Source organism: Oncorhynchus mykiss, chromosome 9 (genome assembly GCF_057628025.1).
Source record: "Oncorhynchus mykiss isolate SJ-2025 chromosome 9, ASM5762802v1, whole genome shotgun sequence".
In the NCBI taxonomy this organism is placed as follows: Eukaryota; Metazoa; Chordata; class Actinopteri; order Salmoniformes; family Salmonidae; genus Oncorhynchus; species Oncorhynchus mykiss.
The window spans coordinates 76129031-76155050 of record NC_143030.1 but is presented as its reverse complement, the minus strand read 5'-3'; the positions used below and the strand labels follow the sequence as shown (position 1 = coordinate 76155050).

Below are 26020 nucleotides of genomic sequence, written 5' to 3'. Positions count from 1 at the left end.
GGTTTCACATCAGGTTTCACAACAGGTTTCACATCAGGTTTCACAACAGGTTTCACAACAGGTTTCACATCAGGTTTCACATCAGGTTTCACCCTCGGGCCGCTATTCTACTACCACATACAACACAACACAAAATCCATGTGTACATGTGTGTATAGGGCATATGTATGTATGTCATAGCCACCGCTGTTCCATTTTTAAATGTGTTAAAAAAAAAAAAAATCTGTTTCTACTGCTTGCATCAGGTGCTTGATGTGGAATAGAGTTCCATGTAGTCATGGCTCTGTGTAGTACTGTGTGCCTCCCATAGTCTGTTCTGGACTTGGGGTCTGTGAAGAGACCTCTGGTGGCATATCTTGTGGTGGGTGTCCGAGCTGTGTGCTAATAGTTTAAACAGACAGCTTGGTGCATTCAACATGTCAATACCTCTCACAAATACAAGTAGTGCCAAAGTCAATCTCTCCTCTATTTTGAGCCAGGAGAGATTGACATGAATATTATTAATGTTAGCTCTCCATGTACATTAAAGGGCCAGCCGTGCTGCCCTGTTCTGAGTCCAATTGTACTTTTCCTAAGCCCCTCTTTGTGGCAACTGACCACACGACTGGACACTAGTCCAGGTGCGACAAATCTAGGGACTGTAGGATTTAGCGTTGTTGAGAGTTTAATGACTGTGATATGAGAAAACTACAACATTGTAGTTACTCCAACTACAACTACTCCGTAGTTACTCCATAATACTCACCTAAATGACATAGTGAAAAGAAGGAAGCCTGTACAGAATAACAATATTCCAAAACAAGCATCCTGTCTGCAATAAGGAACTAAAGTAAAACTGCAAAAAATATGGCAAAGATATTAACTTTACGTCCTGAATACAAGTGTTATGTTTGGGGCAAATCCAACACCACTCTTCATATTTTCAAGCATGGTGGTGGCTGCATCATGTTATGGGTATGCTTGTCATCGGCAAGGACTTGGGAGTTTTTTTAGGATAAAAATAAACGGAATAGAGCTAAACACAGGCAAAATCCTAGAGGAAATCCTGGTTCAGTCTGCTTTCCAACAGACACTGGGAGACAAATTCACCTTTCAGCAGGACAATAACCTAATAACCTAGATGAAATATACACAGGAGTTGCTTACCAAGACAACACTGAAGGTTCCTGAGTGGCCTAGTTACAGTTTTAACTTAAATCTGCTTGAAAATCAATGGCAAGACTTGAAAATGGCTGTCTAGCAATTATCAACAACCAATTTGACAGTTTTTTAAAGAATTTGTAAAACAATAATGTGCAAATATTGTACAATCCAGGTGTGGAACGATCTTAGAGACTTACCCAGAAAGACTCACAGCTGTAATCGATGCCAAAGGTGATTCTAACATGTATTGACAACTTATGTAAATGTGATATTTCTGTATTTCATTTGCAATAAATTAAATAATTTGAAAATCAATTTAATCCGTTCACGCTGTAACACAAACAAAATGTGGAATAAATCAAAGGGTATAAATACTTTCTGAAGGCACTGGAGAGGCCACGGCGACCTTAATCGGCTGTTCCTGTATTAAATTCAGTTGGCAATTTCCATTAGAGGTCTGGGAGGTGGAAATAAACAGATAATCAAATAACGATAGCCTGTTATCAAGTCCATCTGGAGTCATATACAGTGGGGCAAAAAAGTATTTAGTCAGCCACCAATTGTGCAAGTTCTCCCACTTAAAAAGATGAGAGAGGCCTGTAATTTTCATAATAAGTACACTTCAACGATGACAGACAAAATTAGAAAAAAAATCCAGAAGATCACATTGTAGGATTTTTAATGAATTTATTTGCAAATTATGGTTTCTAACAGAGGCTATACTAGTCGCATGTTGGTTAGGCTATCCCTCATTGTAACTTAAAGGGCACATGCTGAATTTTTCTCAATACCGGCAATTGATGAGTGTGTCACAGAACTATCAGAAATCAATATGATGTCACCGGCCCTGGAGGAGGAGAGAGATTGATCAGGGGCTTTACTTTGATGCTGCTTGTGGTCTCCCTGGAGCTGCTTACACACACACATGAACACACGCGCACACACACACACACACACACACACACACACACACACACACACACACACACACACACACACACACACACACACACACACACACACACACACACACACACACACACACACACACACACGTGCACACACACACAAACACACAAACACAGACACGAACACACAAACACACCCTCCTATAAATAAATAGGCTCACCACTGGCTATTCAATTAACTGGAGGGGAAATTGATATGGTACTGTAGATGCATTACAGTTTAACTTAATGTGTAATAGTCAGCTTAACCTTGTGTATTCATTTAATATTCAAATGAAGTCTAACTTATCCATCCAATCACCAAGCTGTCTCTGTTTCCTTTATTAATGACTCCCTTTGACTGTGACCTTTTGACTGACGTATAGAATCTGAAGCCAGATGTAACAGACAGTAGCACTGTTCTTCTGTGCTTAGTTTTAATGTGTATTTGGCCAATAAACCGCTACGTGGACAAATGTCACCCTGTTCTATATATAGTCCGCTACAGTTGAGCACTTGGACCCAGGTCAGTAGTGTGTAGGTGAGAAATTAGAGAAAATAAGTGTGTGTAAAGGCCTCAGATTGCAGCACATATGGAATTGAATTGGCGCTCAGCTCTGCTTTCACCCCTACAGCCATTCTAAGATTCTTATCAGCCATTCTAAGGTTCTTATCAGCCATTCTAAGATTCTTATCAGCCATTCTAAGATTCTTATCAGCCATTCTAAGGTTCTTATCAGCCATTCTAAGATTCTTATCAGCCATTCTAAGATTCTTATCAGCCATTCTAAGATTCTTATCAGCCATTCTAAGATTCTTATCAGCCATTCTAAGATTCTTATCAGCCATTCTAAGGTTCTTATCAGCCATTCTAAGATTCTTATCAGCCATTCTAAGATTCTTATCAGCCATTCTAAGATTCTTATCAGCCATTCTAAGATTCTTATCAGCCATTCTAAGGTTCTTATCAGCCATTCTAAGATTCTTATCAGCCATTCTAAGATTCTTATCAGCCATTCTAAGATTCTTATCAGCCATTCTAAGATTCTTATCAGCCATTCTAAGATTCTTATCAGCCATTCTAAGATTGTTATCAAATCCCACCTGCCTGCCGCCGCCGTCAAGGCAGTAAAGCTCCGACAAAACGGGAGGTGCAGAAGGAGATAACCCCTTCAGTATCAAAATATTTATCTGAAGGCAGATTGTTTCTATCACACAGCAACAGACAGACAGACCATGGCTTTCTGTTTAAAAGGACCTGGGACTCTGAGCACTCCAACCCTGATAGGAGATGGTCTGTATGTGTCGCTGCCTGTCTGGCCTTAGAGAGATACAGTGCTGCATGAATACAGGGCAGACAGAGAGGTTTGAATCCAAGATCAGGGATTTCTATTGGAGCTGTTTAGAAGTAGTGTAACCTAGTTACTTTCTTGGCCCCTAAGACCCTCACAAATTTCTACAGATGCACCATTGAGAGTATTCTGTCAGGCTGGATCACTGCTTGGTACGGTAACTGCAGCACCGCCTGCAACCGCAAGGCTCTCCAGAGGGTGGTGCCGGTCAGCCCAACGCATCACTGGGGGCGCACTGCCTGCCCTCCTGGACATCTACAGTACCCAGTGTCACAGGAAGGCTAAGAAGATCATCAAGGACCTATTCTGGACTCTGACGTTGCTCGTTCTGACATCGCTCTTTCTGATATTTTTGTATGTCTTTCTTTTATTTTTTGGGGATTATGTGCCTATTGTTTTGTATTGCTAGGTATTATTACTGCACTGGTGGAGCACCTGCGATAACATCTGCAAATCTGTGTACACAACCAATAAACTTTGATTTGCTTTGATTTGCTTACCGCCACAATGGGTCCACAGACGACGCAATCGCAATCACACTGCGCACTGCCCTAACCCATCTGGACAAGAGGAATACCTATGTTAGAATGCTGTTCATCGACTACAGCTCAGTATTTAACACCATTGTACCCTCCAAACTCGTCATTAAGCTCGAGACCCTGGGTCTCGACCCCGCCCTGTGCAACTGGGTACTGGACTTCCTGGCGGGCCGTCCCCAGGTGGTGAGGGTAGGTAACAACATCTCCACCCCGCTGATCCTCAACACTGGGGCCCCACAAGGGTGCATTCTCAGCCCTCTCCTGTACTCCCTGTTCACCCATGACTGTGTGGCCATGCACGCCTCCAACTCAATCATCAAGTTTGCAGACGACACTACAGTGGTAGGCTTGATTACCAACAACGACGAGACGGCCTACAGGGAGGAGGTGAGGGCACTCGGAGTGTGGTGTCAGGAAAATAACCTCTCCCTCAATGTCAACAAAACAAAGGAGATGATCGTGGACTCCAGGAAACAGCAGAGGGAGCAGCCCCCTATCCACATCGATGGGACAGTAGTGGAGAGGGTGGAAAGTTTTAAGTTCCTCGGCGTACACATCACGGACAAACTGAAATGGTCCACCCACACAGACAGCGTGGTGAAGAAGGCGCAGCAGCGCCTCTTCAACCTCAGGAGGCTGAAGAAATTCGGCTTGTCACCAAAAACACTCATAAACTTCTACAGATGCACAATCGAGAGCATCCTGTCGGGCTGTATCACCGCCTGGTACGGCAACTGCTCCGCCCACAACCGTAAGGTTCTCCAGAGGGTAGTGAGGTCTGCACAACGCATCACCGGGGGCAAACTACCTGCCCTCCAGGACACCTACACCACCCAATGTCATAGGAAGGCCAAAAAGATCATCAAGGACAACAACCACCCGAGCCACAGCCTGTTCACCCCGCTATCATCCAGAAGGCGAGGTCAGTACAGGTGCATCAAAGCAGGGACCGAGAGACTGAAAAACAGCTTCTATCTCAAGGCCATCAGACTGTTAAACAGCCATCACTAACATTGAGTGGCTGCTGCCAACATACTGACTCAACTCTAACCACTTTAATAATGGAGAAATTGATGTAATAAATGCATCACTAGCCACTTTAAACAATGCCACTTTATATAATGTTTACATATCCTACATTACTCATCTCATACGTATATACTGTACTCTATACCATCTACTGCATCTTGCCTATGCCGTTCTGTACCATCACTCATTCATATATTTTTATGTACATATTCTTATTCATTCCTTTACACTTGTGTGTATAAGGTAGTTATGAAATTGTTAGGTTAGATTACTTGTTAGATATTACTGCATGGTCGGAACTAGAAGCACAAGCATTTCGCTACACTCGCATTAACATCTGCTAACCATGAGTATGTGAGAAATAAAATTGGATTTGATTTCTGTTTCTATTGGAGCGGTCTATATTCAGTCTCTTTGGCGTGGAGAGTTAGACAGACAGGAAATGGAATAGTCGAGGTCCAGCTGAGCTCAGGACAGGGATGTGCTCTGTGTGGTTTTTGGATCAGTTGGTTTGGTCGGTAAGTAGGTTGTTTGTTGAGTATCTTGTCAGTTGAGCATCTTGTCAGTTGAGCATCTTGTTGGTTGAGAATCTTGGGTGTTGAGCGTCTTGATATTGATAGTTGAGTATCTGGTCAGTTAAGATTCTTGTTAGTTGATCATCTTGATGGTTGAGCATCTTGTCAGTTGAGAATCTTGATGTTGATCATTTTGCTGTTTGAGCATCCTACTGGTTGAGCATCTTGCTGGTTGAGAATCTTGGCTGTATGATTCATGGGTTGGTTTCCTGTACATACACTAAATGGTTTGTTTGGTTACATCAGGCATAATAATAAGCACAAGAGGATGAGTAACTGTGACTCCAGCTGTATTTCTCTCTGTGTGTCTCCACCAGCTGAGATCCTGTGTAACGGTGTTAAATCAAATCAAATCAAATGTATTTATATAGCCCTTCGTACATCAGCTGATATCTCAAAGTGCTGTACAGAAACCCAGCCTAAAACCCCAAACAGCAAGCAATGCAGGTGTAGAAGCACGTTGGCTAGGAAAAACTCCCTAGAAAGGCCAAAACCTAGGAAGAAACCTAGAGAGGAACCAGGCTATGTGGGGTGGCCAGTCCTCTTCTGGCTGTGCCGGGTGGAAATTATAACAGAACATGGCCAAGATGTTCAAATGTTCATAAATGACCAGCATGGTCGAATAATAATAAGGCAGAACAGTTGAAACTGGAGCAGCAGCACAGCCAGGTGGACTGGGGAGAGCAAGGAGTCATCATGTCAGGTAGTCCTGGGTCATGGTCCTAGGGCTCAGGTCCTCCGAGAGAGTGAAAGAAAGAGAGAAAGAGAGAATTAGAGAGAGCACACTTAAATTCACACAGGACACCGAACAGGACAGGAGAAGTACTCCAGATATAACAAACTGACCCTAGCCCCCCGACACATAAACTACTGCAGCATAAATACTGGCGGCTGAGACAGGAGGGGTCAGGAGACACTGTGGCCCCATCCGAGGACACCCCCAGACAGGGCCAAACAGGAAGGATATAAACCCACCCACTTTGCCAAAGCACAGCCCCCACACCACTAGAGGGATATCTTCAACCACCAACTTACCATCCTGAGACAAGGCTGAGTATAGCCCACAAAGATCTCTGCCACGGCACAACCCAAGGGGGGGGCGCCAACCCAGTTAAATGACCTAACGTTAACAAGGACTTTAGCGACTGTAAGTGACTCCAGATAGATAACCAGTGTGTGACTAGTTTTAGTCGTATGTACATGATACACATGGTACATGGTATACACTGCCCAACAAAATTCCTTCCTTCTCAGCAATGCAATAAACACTGTGTTTCTTGTTTCCTGGTAACGGAGAGATGGAGCAAAAACAGAACTGACAAAATGTCACCAACCCCCTGAAGGGTAGAAACTAGTGTTTTTTTTTCTTATTTCACCATTTGTTTTCCTTCATTTCCTTTTCTTTCTCCCTGGAAAGACCACTGGGTTTATCTTTTCCTCTGTGTCCTTTTCTTTCTGCCTGGAAAGACCAATTGGTTTATTTTTTCCTCTGTGTCCTTTTCTTACTCCCTGTAAAGATCGAACCCCATGACACAAGTCATTATTAATACCTATGGAGGTGATAGGATAGACCTATCTACCATTGGGCAAAAACTGGTTGAAGAAACCTTGTTTCCACGTCAATTCAACCCCATCTATGTGATGATGTTGAATCAACGTGGAAAATTGATTGGATTTGCAACAAGTCATTAAACGTTAAGGGCATATTGTCTTTTTCCTCAACGGACTTTGAACCTAAATCCAACGACATGGTGACATTTTGTGTTGATTTCACATTTGAATTCATGTTCGTTGACAACTCAACCAAATGTAAATCAAAACTAGAAGTTGAACTGACGTCTGTGCCCAGTGGGTGCAGACCAGCTCCTAAAGTAAATTCACAACAGGGAAATTCACGTAAGTCACTCAGAATCCAGGCCCCTTTATACCTCACCAGTTCTCTGTTCTGGAACACTTACCATTCCACAGAGGAAGAAGAGATTTGGAGAGAAGATTCTCTAGAAGGTTGCTGACAGTCGAGCCTCTCTCTCTCTCTGCTCTCTAGAACAGGCAGGTCACACACACACACACACACACACACACACACACACACACACACACACACACACACACACACACACACACACACTGACTGTTTCTATTATGGTTGAGGACACACTAGAGAGCATCAGTGAATCTCTATCTCCGGCGTTTCTTTACTACTCCACAGATAGAGACTCACCCCCATGCCCCCCCATGCCCTCTGATGCCCCCCATGCCCTCTGATGCCCCCCATGCCCTCTGATGCCCCCCCATGCCCTCTGATGCCCCCCCATGCCCTCTGATGCCCCCCCAAAGCCCTCTGATGCCCCCCATGCCCTCTGATGCCCCCCATGCCCTCTGATGCCCCCCCAATGCCCTCTGATGCCCCCCCATGCCCTCTGATGCCCCCCCAATGCCCTCTGATGCCCCCCATGCCCTCTGATGCCCCCCATGCCCTCTGATGCCCCCCCATGCCCTCTGATGCCCCCCAATGCCCTCTGATGCCCCCCCATGACCTCTAATGCCCCCCATGCCCTCTGATGCCCCCCCATGCCCTCTGATGCCCCCCCAATGCCCTCTGATGCCCCCCCATGCCCTCTGATGCCCCCCATGCCCTCTGATGCCCCCCATGCCCTCTGATGCCCCCCCATGCCCTCTGATGCCCCCCCAATGCCCTCTGATGCCCCCCCATGCCCTCTAATGCCCCCCATTTCCTCTGATGCCCCCCCATGCCCTCTGATGCCCCCCCAATGCCCTCTGATGCCCCCCCATGCCCTCTGATGCCCCCCCATGCCCTCTGATGCCCCCCATGCCCTCTGATGCCCCCCCATGCCCTCTGATGCCCCCCATGCCCTCTGATGCCCCCCCATGCCCTCTGATGCCCCCCATGCCCTCTGATGCCCCCCATGCCCTCTGATGCCCCCCCATGCCCTCTGATGCCACCCCAAGGCCCTCTGATGCCCCCCCATGCCCTCTGATGCCCCCCCATGCCCTCTGATGCCCCCCCAATGCCCTCTGATGCCCCCCCATGCCCTCTGATGCCCCCCCATGCCCTCTGATGCCCCTCCAATGCCATCTGATGCCCCCCCAATGCCCTCTGATGTCCCCCCATGCCCTCTGATGCCCCCCATGCCCTCTGATGCCCCCCCATGCCCTCTGATGCCCCCCATGCCCTCTGATGCCTCCCCATGCCCTCTGATGCCCCCCCATGCCCTCTGATGCCTCCCCATGCCCTCTGATGCCCCCCCATGCCCTCTGATGCCTCCCCATGCCCTCTGATGCCCCCCCATGCCCTCTGATGCCCCCCCATGCCCTCTGATGGCACCCCCCATGCCCTCTGATGGCACCCCCCATGCCCTCTGATGCCCCCCCGTGCCCTCTGATGCCCCCCCATGCCCTCTGATGCCCCCCCATGCCCTCTGATGCCCCCCATGCCCTCTGATGGCACCCCCCATGCCCTCTGATTTCTCCCCATGTCCTCCGATGTTACCGCCCATGCCCTCTGCTGTCCCCCACCACCCCATGCCCTCTGCTGTCCCCCACCACCCCATGCCCTCTGCTGTCCTCCACCACCCCATGCCCTCTGCTGTCCCCCCCATGCCCTCTGATGGCACCCCCCATGCCCTCTGCTGCCCCCCCCCCCCTCCCCATGCTCTGTGCTCCCCCCCTCCCTTGCTGGACCCACCCCTGCATGCCCTCTGCTGGCCCCCCCATGCCCAATGCCACCCCCCACCCCCTCATGCACTCTGCTGACCCCCCCACCCCCCCCCCCCACCCCCCATGCCCTCTGCTGGCCCCACTGATTTGGTGAGATAGATTGATATAGATTGGTTAGAGTAGAATTATGTGGTGTGTGTGTGTGTGTGTGTGCGTGTGCGTGTGCACCGAGGCACAGTGAGGTCACTGAGGTTCGATGGAATTCATTACCTGCTGAGAAACACACGCAGAAAATCACAGAGGTTATATCACAACAGAGATATTTGTGACAAATAGTAGTGAAGTGTGTGCCTGTGTGTGTGGATCCCCTGGGCCCAGTGCTTGAGACCATAGATTGCTGTCCTCCAGGGACCTGTTTTATGTTTCTCCTGCTTCTCAGAATAACTGCTGCTTCTCAGTCTAACTGTCCCTCGGGGATCAATGTAGGGGAGGATAGGGACGGAGGGGGAGGAGGGAAGATGAGTGGCGGGGTGGGGTGGATGGATGAGAGGGGAATAGAGGGGGGGAGCTGAGAAGGAGTAAAGGGAGGAAACGATGGAGGACTGGAGGTGGAAAAGGGAGGGAAGAGAGAATGAGGGAGGGATGGAGTGAGGAGTGGTGGCTGGAGGAGGAAGGAGGGATGGAGAGAGGAGTGGTGGCCGGAGGAGGGATGGAGGGAGGAGTGGTGGCCGGAGGAGAAAGGAGGGATGGAGGGAGGAGTGGTGGCCGGAGGAGGAGGGAGGGATGGAGGGAGGAGTGGTGGCCGGAGGAGGAGGGAGGGATGGAGGGAGGAGTGGTGGCTGGAGGAGAAAGGAGGGATGGAGGAAATAGTGGTGGCCGGAGGAGGAGGGAGGGATGGAAGGTGGAAGGAGTGGTGGCCGGAGGAGGAAAAAGGGATGGAGGGAGGAGTGGTGGCTGGAGGAGGGAGGGATGGAGGGTGGAGTGGTGGCTGGAGGAGGAAGGAGGGATGGAGGGAGGAGTGGTGGCTGGAGGAGGGAGGGATGGAGGGTGGAGAGGTGCCCGGAGGAGAAAGGAGGGATTTTGGGGAGTTTCTCCCATTCTGGAGAGCGTCGCTGCACAGCTATTTTCAGGTCTCTCCAGAGACGTTCGATCTGGTTCAAGTCCGGGCTTTGGCCGGGCCACTCAAGGACATTCAGAGACTTGTACCGAAGCCACTCCTTTGTTGTCTTGGCTGTGTGCTTAGGGTTGTTGTGCGGTTGGAAGGTGAACCTTCGTCCCAATCTGAGATCCTGAGCACTCTGGAGCAGATTTTCATCAAGGATCTCTCTGTATTTTCCTCCGTTCATCTTTCCCTTGATCCTGTCTAGTCTCCCAGTCTGAGAGTCTTTAGGTGCCGTTTGGCAAACTCCAAGTGGGCTGTCATGTGGCTTTTACGGAGGAATGGCTTCCGTCTGGCCATTCTACCATAAAGGCCTGATTGGTGGAGTGCTGCAGAGATGGTTGTCCTTCTGGAAGGTTGTCTCATCTCCACCTAGGAACTCTCGAGCTCTGTCAGAGTGACCATCGGGTTCTTGGTCACCTCCATGACCAAGGCCTTTCTCCCCCGATTACTCAGTTTGGCCAGGCGGCCAGCTCTAGGAAGTCTTGGTGGTTCCAAACTTTCTTCGACCTTGAGGCTTGGTTTTTGCTCTGATGTGCACTGTCAACTGTGGGATGTTATATAGACAAGTGTGTGCCTTTCAAAATCATGTCAAATCAATTGAATTTACCACAGGTGGACTCCAATCAAGTTGTTTCAAGGACATTTCAAGGATGATCAATGGAAACAGGATGCACCTGAGCTAAATTTCGAGTCTCATAGCAAAGGGTCTGAGTACTTATATGTACATAAAGTATTTGTGGTTTATTGTGTGTACATTGATGAGGATTTTTTTTTATTTAATCCATTTTAGACTAACATAACATTTGGGAAAAGTCAAGGGGTCTGAATAAATTCCGAATGCACTGTATAATCACTCTGCACTCTCTGACCTGTAAACACACACCACTAAATCGGATGTGTTCCCTGTAAACACACATAACTAAATCGGATGTGTTCCCTGTAAACACACACCACTAAATCGTATGTGTTCCCTGTAAACATACAACACGAAATCGGATGTGTTCCCTGTAAACACACACCACTAAATCGGTTGTGTTCCCTGTAAACACACAACACTAAATCGAATGTGTTCCCTGTAAACACACACCACTAATCGGTATGAGGTGTGTGTTGTTTTCTGACTCAACCCTAAAAGCCTACCTAGTAGTTATCAGTGTGTGTGTGTGTGTGTGTGTGTGTGTGTGAGAGAGAGAGAGAGAGAGAGAGAGAGAGAGAGAGAGAGAGAGAGAGAGAGAGAGAGAGAGAGAGAGAGAGAGAGAGAGAGAGAGAGAGAGAGAGAGAGAGAGAGAGAGAGAGAGAGAGAGAGAGAGAGAGAGAGAGAGAGAGAGAGAGAGAGAGAGAGAGAGAGAGAGAGAGAGAGAGAGAGAGAGAGAGAGAGAGAGAGATCTTTTTCCAATTTTGGGGATGTTAAGATTGCGCCTCACTGGGTCTCACAGGTCGATGGAGCGGATAATTAATGTAGGAACCCTCGACACCACGGAGGACAAAATTAGTTTAGATCAGAAAACACTTGGCTGCCCTGAATAAGTGTCTCTCATTAATACTGTCTCATCTGTAACCAACGACCAGCTGATGACAACAGAATTTTTGGGTCACAACCCACAGCCCCATCAAGTGAAATCAAAGTTTATTGGTTGTGTACACAGATTTGCAGATGTTATCGCATGTCCAGTGCAGTAATACCTAGCAATACAAAACAATAGGCACACAATCCAAAAAGTTTAAAAAAACATTAAGAAATATCAGAACGGGCAGTGTCAGAAAAAGCAATGTCAGAGTCCGCTGTCATGTTTATGACATGATAATATCACATTTATGTCATTCCAATGTCAACCAGTTTGTTTCATGGTTTGATTTACAGGGGGTTTCCCATAACAAATCAGGGTACCCCAGAATCAAGGTACCCCATGCGCCACAGAATCAGGGTACCTCGTACGCCCCAGAATCAAGGTACCCCATACTCCCCAGAATCAGGGTACCTCGTATGCCCCAGAATCAAGGTACCCCATACTCCCCAGAATCAGGGTACCCCATGCGCCCCAGAATCAGGGTACCTCGTAGGGCCCAGAATCAGGGTACCCTATACTCCCCAGAATCAGGGTACCCCATACTCCCCAGAATCAGGGTACCCCATACTCCCAGAGTCAGGGTACCCCATACACCCCAGAGTCAGGGTACCCCATACACCCCAGAATCAGGGTACCCCATACTCCCCAGAGTCAGGGTACCCCATACACCCCACTCGAAGACTCAATGTGTGCTTTGAATCCTGTCTGGTTATACTGTATGCATTTGTAGGAGCTAGGTTATTTAACCTTACATCAAATCTGGTTTAGGGTTGGATAATCTAATGTAGCAGGCTTAAAGGAAACGTCTGAAACTAGACCCCCTTCCACACTGGTCTTGACAAGAATCAAAAAACTGTCGGGATTGGTTCTCTTCTGGGCTGTTCAACCAATTAGGATGAAATGTTGCCTTGTTAACGTCCAAAAGGCTCTCTTTCCACTTCCCCTGAAAACAGAAACTGCCGGTTGTTCGGGACTCGGCAGAGGCTAAGCGTTGAGAGATAGACAGTGAGAGGTGCTGTATGTGAATAACAGGAGAGGGGAGATGTCACCACAGTTGAAGTCGGAAGTTTACATACACCTTAGCCAAATACATTTAAACTCAGTTTTTCACAATTCCTGACATTTAATCCTAGTCAAAATTATAGTCTTAGGTCAGTTAGGATCACCACTTTATTTTAAGAATGTGAAATGTCTGAATAATAGTAGAGAGAATTATTTATTTCAGCTTTTATTTCTTTCATCACATTCCCAGTGGGTCAGAAGTTTACATACACTCAATTAGTATTTGGCGGCATTGCCTTTAAATTGTTTAACTTGTGTCAAACGTTTCGGATAGCCTTCCACAAGCTTCCCACAATAAGTTGGGTGAATTTTGGCCCATTCCTCCTGACACAGCTGGTGTAACTGAGTCAGGTTAGTCGGCCTCCTTGCTCGCGCACACCTTTTCAGTTCTGCCCACACATTTTCTATAGGATTGAGGTCAGGGATTTGTGATGGCCACTCCAATACCCTTGACTTTGTTGACCTTAAGCCATTTTGCCACAACTTTGGAAGTATGCTTGGGGTCATTGTCCATTTGGAAGACCCATTTGCGACCAAGCCTTAACTTCCCAATTGATGTCTTGAGATGCTGCTTCAATATATCCACATGATTGTCCTTCTCATGATGCCATCTATTTTGTGAAGTGCACCAGTCCCTCCTACAGCAAAGCACCCCCACAGCATGATGCTGCCACCCCCGTGCTTCACGGTTGGGATGGTGTTCTTGGGCGTGCAAGCCTCCCCCATTTACTCCAAACATAACAATGTTCATTATGGCCAAATAGTTATATTTTTGTTTCATCAGACCAGAGGACATTTCTTCAAAAAGTACTATCTTTGTCCCCATGTGCAGTTGCAAACCGTAGTCTGGCATTTTTATGGCGGTTTTGGAGCAGTGGCTTCTTCCTTGCTGAGCAAGGACTAGATCAGGTTATGTCGATATTGGACTCGTTTTACTGTGGATAGAGATACTTTTGTACTTGTTTCCTCCAGCATCTTCACAAGGTCCTTTGCTGTTGTTCTGGGATTGATTTTCACTTTTCGCACCAAAGTACGTTCATCTCTAGGAGACGGAACGCGTCTCCTTCCTGAGCGGCATGACGGCTGCGTGGTCGCATGGTGTTTATACATGCATACTATTGTTTATACAGATGAACGTGGTACCTTCAGGCGTGTGGAAATTGCTCCCAAGGATGAAACAGACTTGTGGAGGTCTACAACTTTCTTGGCTGATGTCAAGGAAAGAGGCAGTGACTTTGAAGGTTTGCACGCCCAATTTTTCAGTTTTTGATTTGTTAAAAAAGTTTGAAATATCCAATAAATGTCGTTCCACTTCATGATTGTGTCCCACTTGTTGTTGATTCTTCACAAAAAAATACAGTTTTATATCTTTATGTTTGAAGCCTGAAATGTGGCAAAAGGTTGCAAAGTTCAAGGGGGCCGAATACTTTCGCAAGGCACTGTATATATATACACTGGATGTTGTTGACATGATGGTGTCAGTAACCTTTCTGTCAGACACTGTACATAGAATTTAACCTTATCACATACTGCATAGCCACAGCATATCAAGATACTCCTGGAGGTAAATTGGCATGTGTGTGTGTGTGTGTGTGTGTGTGTGCGTGCGTGCGTGCGTGTGCCTGCTTGTGCATGTGTGTATATATAGGCTCCATTCCAAGTGTGTCAGATTGACAGTCTGTGTGTTTAGCTGGCGTAGAGGAGAGAGACATGGTGAAATTGGCGTGAATTCCTGCTAAGCGAAGTGGAAAGTAACTCTGTGGAGGTTCTAATAGGCAGAGAAAGTATTCATGACTCTTGACTTATTCCAAATAGTGTTGTGTTACAGCCTGAATTCAAAATGGATTCAATTGATTTATTTTCCATCTAAACCCAATAGGTTTTTAGAAAATGTTTCATCTTTATTGAAAAATGAAATACAGACATATCTAGTATTTACACCCTTTTGCTATGACACTCCACATTTGAGCTCAGGTGCATCCAATTTCATTTTGATCATTCTTGAGACGTCGTTAACAACTTGATTGGAGTCCACCTATAGCCAATTCAATTGTTTGGACACTGGTAAGGATAGAGGGAACAGTGAATGGAACCAAATACAAATCCTCGATGAGAACCTGCTTGATGAGAACCTGCTTGACGAGAACCTGCTTGACGAGAACCTGCTTGACGAGAACCTGCTTGATGAGAACCTGCTTGATGAGAACCTGCTTGATGAGAACGGTTGAATAATTCAACAGACAGAGAGAAAAACTACCTGGTACCTCCATCATATGAAAGTCAATGGATGGGCTTAGCTACGGCTAATACAGGAAGCAGATTGGTTTGTTACAGGCTCCCCCAAGCGCAGATCTATCAGATTGGGAAAGGGGGATACCTAGTCAGTTGCACAACTGAATGCATTCATCCAAAATGTGTCTTCCACATTTAAACCAGAGAGGTGCGGGGGGGCTGCGTTAATTCAGCCCCCCCCCCCCCCTCCCCCGCCAGCTTGAGGACTCAAACCAGCGACCATCTGATTACTGGCCCAATGTTCTTAACCGCTAGGTTCTGTTTATAATGGGGGGATGTTACAGGTTATGTTATAGTGACAACCACACCCAAACTCAGATTTATCCATCAACTGAGTCTACATCCTAAATCGCACCCTTTTCCCTAGGGCTCTGGTCAAAAGTAGTGCACTCTGTAGGGAATATTGGGTTCTATCTGGGACGCAGACTGAGTCTCACTGATGACAGTGAAAAAATAAGATGGTGAACTTAGTACTGTACGTAGACATGAGTAGGTGATTATTGCCAGGAGATCTGGAGAATAGAAAAACTATGTGAAGGAGTATCTGCGAGCAAAATTACTAGAGCATGACTAGTAGGAGTTTAAAGGCAGTAGCAATTAGTGTTTTTTTGTGGTCGGTTCGGTTTTTAAAAAAAATATACAGTACCAGTCAAAAGTTAGGACACACCTACTCATTCCAGAGTTTTCTTTATTTTTACTGTTTTCTTCATTGTAGAATAATAGTGAAGACATTAAAACTATGAAATAACATATATGGAATCATGTAGTAACCAAAAAAGTGTTAAACAAATCGAAATATATTTTTTTATTTTACATTCTTCAAAGTAGCCACCCTGTGGAATTTCTTTCCTTCTTAGTGCATTTTAGCCAATCAGTTGATTTGTGACAAGGTACGATTGGTATACAGAAGATAGCCGTGTTTGGTAAAAGACCAAGTCCATATTATGTCAAGAACAGCTCAAATAAGCAAAGAGAAACGACAGTCCATCATTACTTTAACACATAAAGGTCAGTCAATAAAGGAGAATTTCAAGAACTTTGAAAGTTTCTTCAAGTGCAGTCGCGAAAACCTTCAACCAATTTCTAGAGCTTCCTTACCACCTCCTCCTCCTCCTCCCTTCTTTACCTAGAGCTTCTTCTTCACCTCCTCCTCCTCCCTTCTTTACCTAGAGCTTCTTCTTCACCTCCTCCTCCTCCCTTCTTTACCTAGAGCTTCTTTACCACCTCCTCCTCCCTTCTTTACCTAGAGCTTCTTCTTCACCTCCTCCTCCTCCCTTCTTTACCTAGAGCTTCTTCTTTACCACCTCCTCCTCCCTTCTTTACCTAGAGCTTCTTCTTCACCACCTCCTCCTCCCTTCTTTACCTAGAGCTTCTTTACCACCTCCTCCTCCCTTCTTTACCTAGAGCTTCTTCTTCACCTCCTCCTCCTCCCTTCTTTACCTAGAGCTTCTTCTTCACCACCTCCTCCTCCCTTCTTTACCTAGAGCTTCTTCTTCACCACCTCCTCCTCCCTTCTTTACCTAGAGCTTCTTTACCACCTCCTCCTCCCTTCTTTACCTAGAGCTTCTTCTTTACCACCTCCTCCTCCCTTCTTTACCTAGAGCTTCTTCTTTACCACCTCCTCCTCCCTTCTTTACCTAGAGCTTCTTTACCTCCTCCTCCTCCTCCCTTCTTTTGAATGAATTTTCATCTCGATGCCATTTGTCCTCCTGTGACTTCCATTGGACCAATGAGAGAAGAGATGGACTCTCAGCAGCAGCACATGCAGAGTTGGCCGTACAGATTCTATTTAAAACGGACTCACCAAAATAGACGCTTCCTCTTGGAGGTGCCAATTAGGTTACTGAAAACTCCTGGAGAGCACTGGGGCGAAGAGAGGAAGAGAAGGAGGGACTGGAGAGCACTGTGGAGAAGAGATGAAGAGGAGGGACTGGAGAGCATTGTGGAGAAGAAAGGAAGAGAATGAGGGACTGGGGAGAAGAGAGGAAGAGGAGGGACTGGAGAGAACTGGGGAGGAAGAGAAGGAGGGACTGGGGAGAAGAGAGGAAGAGGAGGGACTGGAGAGAACTGGGGAGAAGAAAGGAAGAGAATGAGGGACTGGGGAGAAGAGAGGAAGAGAAGGAGGGACTGGATAAGCTCAATAACATTAAACCCCAACACCTACCCAGACTGGCTCAATAACATTAAACCCCAACACCCACCCAGACTGGCTCAATAACATTAAACCCAATCACCTACCCAGACTGGCTCAATAACATTAAACCCCATCAGCCAGACTGGCTCAATAACATTAACCCCCATCACCTACCCAGACTGGCTCAATAACATTAAACCCCATCACCCACCCAGACTGGCTCAATAACATTAAACCCCAACACCCACCCAGACTGGCTCAATAACATTAAACCCATCACCTACCCAGACTGGCTCAATAACATTAAACCCCAACACCCAGACTGGCTCAATAACATTAAACCCCATCACCCACCCAGACTGGCTCAATAACATTAAACCCCAACACCCACCCAGACTGGCTCAATAACATTAACCCCATCACCTACCCAGACTGGCTCAATAACATTAAACCCCAACACCCAGACTGGCTCAATAACATTAAACTCCAACACCTACCCAGACTGGCTCAATAACATTAAACCCCATCACCTACCCAGACTGGCTCAATAACATTAAACCCCAACACCCACCCAGACTGGCTCAATAACATTAAACCCCAACACCCACCCAGACTGGCTCAATAACATTAACCCCATCACCCAGACTGGCTCAATAACATTAAACCCCATCACCCAGACTGGCTCAATAACATTAAACCCCAACACCTACCCAGACTGGCTCAATAACAGTAAACCCCAACACCCACCCAGACTGGCTCAATAACATTAAACCCCAACACCCACCCAGACTGGCTCAATAACATTAACCCCATCACCCAGACTGGCTCAATAACATTAAACCCCATCACCCAGACTGGCTCAATAACATTAAACCCCAACACCCACCCAGACTGGCTCAATAACATTAACCCCATCACCCAGACTGGCTCAATAACATTAAACCCCATCACCCAGACTGGCTCAATAACATTAAACCCCAACACCCAGACTGGCTCAATAACATTAACCCCCATGACCCAGACTGGCTCAATAACATTAAACCCCAACACCCACCCAGACTGGCTCAATAACATTAAACCCCAACACCCACCCAGACTGGCTCAATAACAGTAAACCCCATCACCCAGACTGGCTCAATAACATTAACCCCATCACGCAGACTGGCTCAATAACATTAAACCCCATCACCCAGACTGGCTCAATAACATTAAACCCAACACCCACCCAGACTGGCTCAATAACATTAAACCCCAACACCCACCCAGACTGGCTCAATAACATTAAACCCCAACACCCACCCAGACTGGCTCAATAACAGTAAACCCCAACACCCACCCAGACTGGCTCAATAACAGTAAACCCCAACACCCACCCAGACTGGCTCAATAACATTAAACCCCATCACCTACCCAGACTGGCTCAATAACATTAAACCCCAACACCTACCCAGACTGGCTCAATAACATTAACCCCATCACCCAGACTGGCTCAATAACATTAAACCCCATCACCCACCCAGACTGGCTCAATAACAGTAAACCCCATCACCCAGACTGGCTCAATAACATTAACCCCATCACCCAGACTGGCTCAATAACATTAAACCCCATCACCCAGACTGGCTCAATAACATTAAACCCCAACACCTACCCAGACTGGCTCAATAACATTAAACCCCAACACCCACCCAGACTGGCTCAATAACATTAAACCCCAACACCCACCCAGACTGGCTCAATAACATTAAACCCCAACACCCACCCAGACTGGCTCAATAACAGTAAACCCCAACACCTACCCAGACTTGAGCAATTTACCTCTCCAATTAGCACAGTGACATGAGGAAATGGAATACTATCTCTGCTCTACGGTTCTGTAAGTTCCATTTAGACAGGTGACGGACAAGCTAATTGGTTTAGATTAATGGAAGATAAAACAGAACAGAGCCAGGTGGTTGCGACAAGGTGTGTGTGTGTGTGTGTGTGTGTGTGTGTGTGTGTGTGTGTTTGACACAGATGGCTTTGTTTTCTCCAATGATAATTACTATGACAACGTTCTCACTGTAGTCAGGTCAGCTGCAGGGTAACCGCTTAACCTACATTATTAAACAATGATAATAGCATCACACACACACACACACATACACACACACACATCTTGTCGCAATCAGAGAGTTTCAGAGGGTTTGGTTAGGGTCATGAATGATGACTTGATGCCTGTACTGAATCAGAGGGTCTGGTATGTATTAATTGAACTGCCCCTCAGCCTGTGGGGCCTGTAGGGATGTAGAGCCTGTAGAGCCTGTAGAGAAGTAGAGCCTGTAGAGCCTGTAGAGATGTAGAGCCTGTAGAGATGTAGAGCCTGTAGAGATGTAGAGCCTGTAGAGCCTGTAGAGCCTGTAGAGATGTAGAGCCCGTAGAGACGTAGAGAAGTAGAACATGTAGAGATGTAGAGCCTGTAGAGAAGTAGAACATGTAGAGATGTAGAGCCTGTAGAGAAGTAGAGCCTGTAGAGCCTGTAGAGATGTAGAGCCTGTAGAGCCTGTAGAGATGTAGAGCCTGTAGAGATGTAGAGCCTGTAGAGCCTGTAGAGCCTGTAGAGATGTAGAGCCCGTAGAGACGTAGAGAAGTAGAGCCTGTAGAGATGTAGAGCCTATAGAGATGTAGAGCCTGTAGAGCCTGTAGAGATGTAGAGCCTGTAGAGATGTAGAGCCTGTAGAGCCTGTAGAGATGTAGAGCCTGTAGAGCCTGTAGAGATGTAGAGCCTGTAGAGCCTGTAGAGATGTAGAGCCTGTAGAGCCTGTAGAGAAGTAGAGCCTGTAGAGCCTGTAGAGATGTAGAGCCTGTAGAGATGTAGAGCCTGTAGAGCCTGTAGAGATGTAGAGCCTGTAGAGCCTGTAGAGATGTAGAGCCTGTAGAGATGTAGAGCCTGTAGAGCCTGTAGAGATGTAGAGCCTATAGAGATGTAGAGAAGTAGAGCCTGTAGAGATGTAGAGCCTGTAGAGATGTAGAGCCCGTAGAGACGTAGAGAAGTAGAGCCTGTAGAGATGTAGAGCCTATAGAGATGTAGAGCCTGTAGAGCCTGTACAGGTGTAGAGAAGTAGAGCCTGTAGAGCCTGTAGAGCCTGTAGAGATGTAGAGTCTGCAGAGCCTGTACAAATGTTGAGATGTAGAGATGTAGAGAAATAGAACACGTAGAGATGTAGAGCCTGTAGAGATGTAGAGCCTGTAGAGCCTGTAGAGATGTAGAGCCTGTAGAGCCTGTAGAGATGTAGAGCCTGTAGAGACGTAGAGAAGTAGAGCCTGTAGAGATGTAGAGCCTGTAGAGATGTAGAGCCTGTAGAGCCTGTAGAGATGTAGAGCCTGTAGAGCCTGTACAGGTGTAGAGACGTAGAGCCTGTAGAGCCTGTAGAGATGTAGAGATGTAGAGTCTGCAGAGCCTGTACAAATGTTGAGATGTACAGGTGTAGAGAAGTAGAGCCTGTAGATATATATATATATATATATATATATATGTAGAGCCTGTAGAGATGTAGAGCCTGTAGAGATGTAGAGCCTGTACAGATGTAGAGCCTGTACAGGTGTAGAGCCTATAGAGATGTAGAGCCTGTACAGATGTAGAGCCTGTACAGATGTAGAGCCTGTACAGATGTAGAGCCTGTACAGATGTAGAGCCTGTAGAGATGTAGAGCCTGTACATGTAGAGCTCTGTATCCTCTCCAGCAGGATGGAAGCTGTTGTGTGAGGGAGGGCTAAAAAAAAATACCTTTATTACCATCATTCAAAATGAATATATGTGGACTGGCCATGTTGATGGCTTTAGTTGGACAATAATGACTGTGACTCCTACTGTCGCTATGTGCTGTGGTCTGCTACGGTTGCTCACCCTGCCCGTGGCACAAATGGTGGCACAACACTCTGCAGTGCTGGTTGCCAGCTCCATTATCACAGAGGGGAACAAACTAGCACCAGCCTACTGCAAACTCACTCACACTCTGCTCTCTGCTTTTTTCCAGAATTGGCTGTTTGCCCGCTAATTGGTGCACAACGTTTTCAATTGGCTCCTCTGCCTCAGTGTCCTCGGTGTCCTGTGAGCTGGCTGGAGATTTACTGTGCAATATAGTACTGTGTGTTGGCAGTGAAAACATAAAGGCGACGGGATATGGTTCGTTTATTGGATAGTGTGTACCACCTGATTGTAAATAACCATGTTAATAGTGTAACGATATGGAGACATTTTGATGAAGCCGTGTGTATTGTGCTCTAAAGAAAGGAAACTGTAATCTAGGCTATACTTAAACGTAGTTATATGTGTTTTTGAGTTGAGTGGGATTATTGTTCAAATAAAAGTCTATTTTATTTATTTAACCAGGCAAGTCAGTTAAGAACAAATTCTTATTTTCAATGACGGCCTGGGAACAGTGGGTTAACTGCCTGTTCAGGGGCAGAACGACAGATTTGTACCTTGTCAGCTCGGGGGTTTGAACTCACAACCTTCCGGTTACTAGTCCAACGCTCTAACCACTAGGCTACCCTGCCACCCCATTGGAATAAATATATTTATTTCAGTACATACACATTGCCAAAACAGTACACAGTACAAACATCTTCTATATCTTGATGGTGAAGAACTTACTTGCGACCTGTTATTTCCTCTTATGACCTGTTATTACCTCTTATGACCTCCTCTAGAACTCTTATGACCTCTTTATGAACTATTATGACCTCACTCTCTGAGCCATAAATATTCAAATCAGACTCATTTCTTCTCTTTCAGGAATCTATTAGACAGAGACACATTCTCCAAATCTGATCCATGTAAGTACTTTACCTTCACAGTTATCATGTCACATTTATCACAATTATTACTGTATTGTGCTACAATTACAGATGAGTGACTGGCTTAGCCTATACGGCTAGTATGTGTAAAAGAATAAAGATTTTTTTTTCAAACTCATTCCACGGAGGGCCGAGTGTCGGCGGGTTATCGCTCCTCCCTTGTACTTGATTGACGAATTAAGGTCACTAATTAGTAAGGAACTCCCCACACCTGGTCCTCTAGGGCCTAATTAAAAGGGAAAACCCCAGAACCCTGCAGACACTAGGCCCTCCGTGAATTGAGTTTGACACCCCTGCCCTATACTTTCCTTCACTTGGTCTGGGTTTAACTGTGATTTAGCTGACTCTGCTATTTCAAAGTGTTCCCTCAAGAACTTGCATCTCATTTGCAGAGTAATATGACAGGTCTTCATCACAGCTAGAGTTATAGAAAGAGACAGTAGCTTTAAGCGATAGTTTGTGATTTTGGCAATGAGGCCCTTTTATCTACTTCCCCAGAGTCAGATGAATTTGTGGATACCATTTTTATGTACTGTATCTTCATCCAGTATGAAAGAAGGTGCTAACTAGCATTAGCACAATTTCTAAGTAGCATTAGCACAATTTCTAACTAGCATTAGCACAATTTCTAAGTAGCATTAGCACAATTTCTAACTAGCATTAGCACAATTTCTAAGTAGCATTAGCACAATTTCTAAGTAGCATTAGCACAATTTCTAAGTAGCATTAGCACAATTTCTAAGTAGCATTAGCACAATTTCTAAGTAGCATTAGCACAATTTCTAAGTAGCATTAGCACAATTTCTAAGTAGCATTAGCACAATTTCTAAGTAGCATTAGCACAGTGACTGGAAGTCTATAGGTGTTCCCGATGACTTTCAATCATTGCAATAACGCTAGTTAGCATTGGCTCGCGAAAATACCTCTATCTTCCTTCATATTGGACTCGGATACATACAAATGGTATCCTTAAGTTCACCTGACTCTGGAGAAGTAGGTCAATCGCATCAGTTCCAAAATACTGAACTTTCCCTTTTAATGCAATGCAGCTACAGTATGGTTCAAACACAGCCCTGACTGAACACACATGGGCTTCTTTAAGGTAAGCTGCCTCAGAGGAGAGGAGAGGAGAGGAGTGGAGTGGAGAGGAGAGGAGAGGAGGGGAGGGGAGGGGAAAGGAGAGGAGAGGAGAGGAGAGGAGAGGAGAGGAGAACTACGTTTGAGGCCTCCAGGGGGTGTTTTTGTATAGAGGCCTTAGATGCATCCCAAATTGCAGGGCCTTCTATGAGACCAGGGTAGAATCCCTCCAGTACCCTTCTATGAGACCAGGGTAGAATCCCTCCAGTCCCCTTCTATGAGACCAGGGTAGAATCCCTCCAGTCCCCTTCTATGAGACCAGGGTAGAATCCCTCCAGCCCCCTTCTATGAGACCAGGGTAGAATCCCTCCAGTCCCCTTCTATGAGACCAGGGTAGAATCCCTCCAGTCCCCTTTCTATGAGACCAGGGTAGAATCCCTCCAGTCCCCTTCTCTGAGACCAGGGTAGAATCCCTCCAGCCCCCTTCTATGAGACCAGGGTAGAATCCCTCCAGTCCCCTTTCTATGAGACCAGGGTATAATCCCTCCAGTCCCCTTCTATGAGACCAGGGTAGAATCCCTCCAGTCCCCTTCTATGAGACCAGGGTAGAATCCCTCCAGTCCCCTTCTATGAGACCAGGGTATAATCCCTCCAGTCCCCTTCTATGAGACCAGGGTAGAATCCCTCCAGTCCCCTTCTATGAGACAAGGGTAGAATCGCTCCCGTCCCCTTCTATGAGACCAGGGTAGAAAACCCCCAGTCCCCTTCTATGAGACCAGGGTAGAAACCCCCCAGTCCCCTTCTATGAGACCAGGGTAGAAACCCCCCAGTCCCCTTCTATGAGACCAGGGTATAATCCCTCACACTCTATCTCCCCCCAGTCCCCTTATTACGAATTCCCCTAAAGATGATAAGGACCTGGGGTTATATCTGACAGGTCACATGCCTTGTCCCAGCATGCACTGAGAAGGCCCTGGGGTGATATCTGACAGGTCACATGCCCTGTCCCTGCATGCACTGCTTCTTCTGCTCTAGCACCGTTTTGAAGTGAGGAAATAAAAGAGGGAGACCTACTGTTTAGAAATCCTATTTCTGATTATGCAATCACTGTTGCACTGTTGGAGGCTTTGTTAATTGTTAGTGTGTAGTCTCTCACTTGGGGAGATTAATTGCTAGATCTGATAATGTGATACTGAGCAGACAGCGGGCATGGCAGTGCATAATGAATATTATTAATGATGAATGTGATGATAGAAAGAGCATTTGTTTTGTTTTATGAAGTGAAGAAATGGTCATTCAAATGTATTTCTAATCTCCCTCCCTCCCTCCTTCCTCTCTCTCTGTCTCTCCCTCCCTATCCCTCTCTCCCTCCCTATCCCTCTCTCTCTCTCTCTCTCTCTCTCTCTCTCTCTCTCCCCACCTCCCTTCCTCCCTCCTTCCCTACCCAGTGGTGGTGTTGTACACTCAGGGCGTGGAGACCAAACAGTGGAGAGAGGTAAGAAGCAGAACAACTCTCTCTCTCTCTCTCTCTCTCTCTCTCTCTCTCTCTCTCTCAATCGCTCTCTCTCTCTCTCTCTCTCTCTCTCTATTTTGCTTTCTCCAACAATCTAGACTCAATCAAACCACTCTCCATTCCTTTCTATAACAATTTAGAGCCTCATGAGTCTAGACTGTAAACTAGTCAACAGAGAGCATGACTGTCTCCCCAGCATCGGTAGCTCAATCAACCTGCATCTCTTTTCCTCTCCATAACAATATAGAATCTAGCTTGTGGAACACTAAATATAATTGTTCTGGAATACTCCGACTCAGCAGCAGCACTGTGTTGTGTTCCAGCCCTGTCTGTCTCCAGGTGAATGCTGTTGCTGCTGACAATCATTGTCTATTGATTGGCTTGTGAATATTCATTGCTTGGCTTAAGGCATGTTTTTGCTCTGACCAATTGGTCATTAGGGCGATTGCTGCACATATCGATAAAGATTAGCGTCAGTGTCAGAATATCTCCAGGTCTGCCAGGAACCTGCCTTTACCCTTAACCCAGGACGGAGTGTCTTCATTGGGGCCCGAAGTTCAGTGAGTTCAGATAGATGTCTTTATAGGTAGTTATACCACTCTATTCTGCTCTATACCGCTCTATAAATCAAATCAAATGTATTTATATAGCCCTTCGTACATCAGCTGATATCTCAAAGTGCTGTACAGAAACCCAGCCTAAAACCCCAAACAGCAAGCAATGCAGGTGTAGAAGCACGGTGGCTAGGAAAAACTCCTTAGAAAGGCCAAAACCTAGGAAGAAACCTAGAGAGGAACCAGGCTTTGAGGGGTGGCCAGTCCTCTTCTGGCTGTGCCGGGTGGAGATTATAACAGAACATGGCCAAGATCTTCAAATGTTCATAAATGACCAGCATGGTCAAATAATAGGTATGGGACAGGTAGCACGTTGAACAGGTCAGCATTCCATAGCCGCAGGCAGAACAGTTGAAACTGGAACAGCAGCACGGCCAGGTGGACTGGGGACAGCAAGGAGTCATCATGCCAGGTAGTCATGAGGCATGGTCCTAGGGCTCAGGTCCTTCGAGAGAGAGAAAGAAAGAGAGAAAGAGAGAATTAGAGAGAGCATACT

The 26020-nt window shown here is 46.4% G+C and overlaps 1 protein-coding gene across 3 annotated transcripts in view; it reads left to right on the top strand.

Annotated features, from left to right (window-relative positions):
- The window catches only part of LOC110531262 (copine-8), a 218791-nt gene that overhangs the window by 5660 nt on the left and 187111 nt on the right, over window positions 1–26020 (top strand). For all 3 annotated transcript variants that reach the window (XM_036988908.2, XM_036988907.2, XM_036988906.2), the window contains exons 2-3: window positions 22259–22299; window positions 24846–24892. In XM_036988908.2, the coding sequence (XP_036844803.1) occupies window positions 22259–22299; window positions 24846–24892 (88 nt within the window). The remainder of the gene's footprint in view (window positions 1–22258; window positions 22300–24845; window positions 24893–26020) is intronic.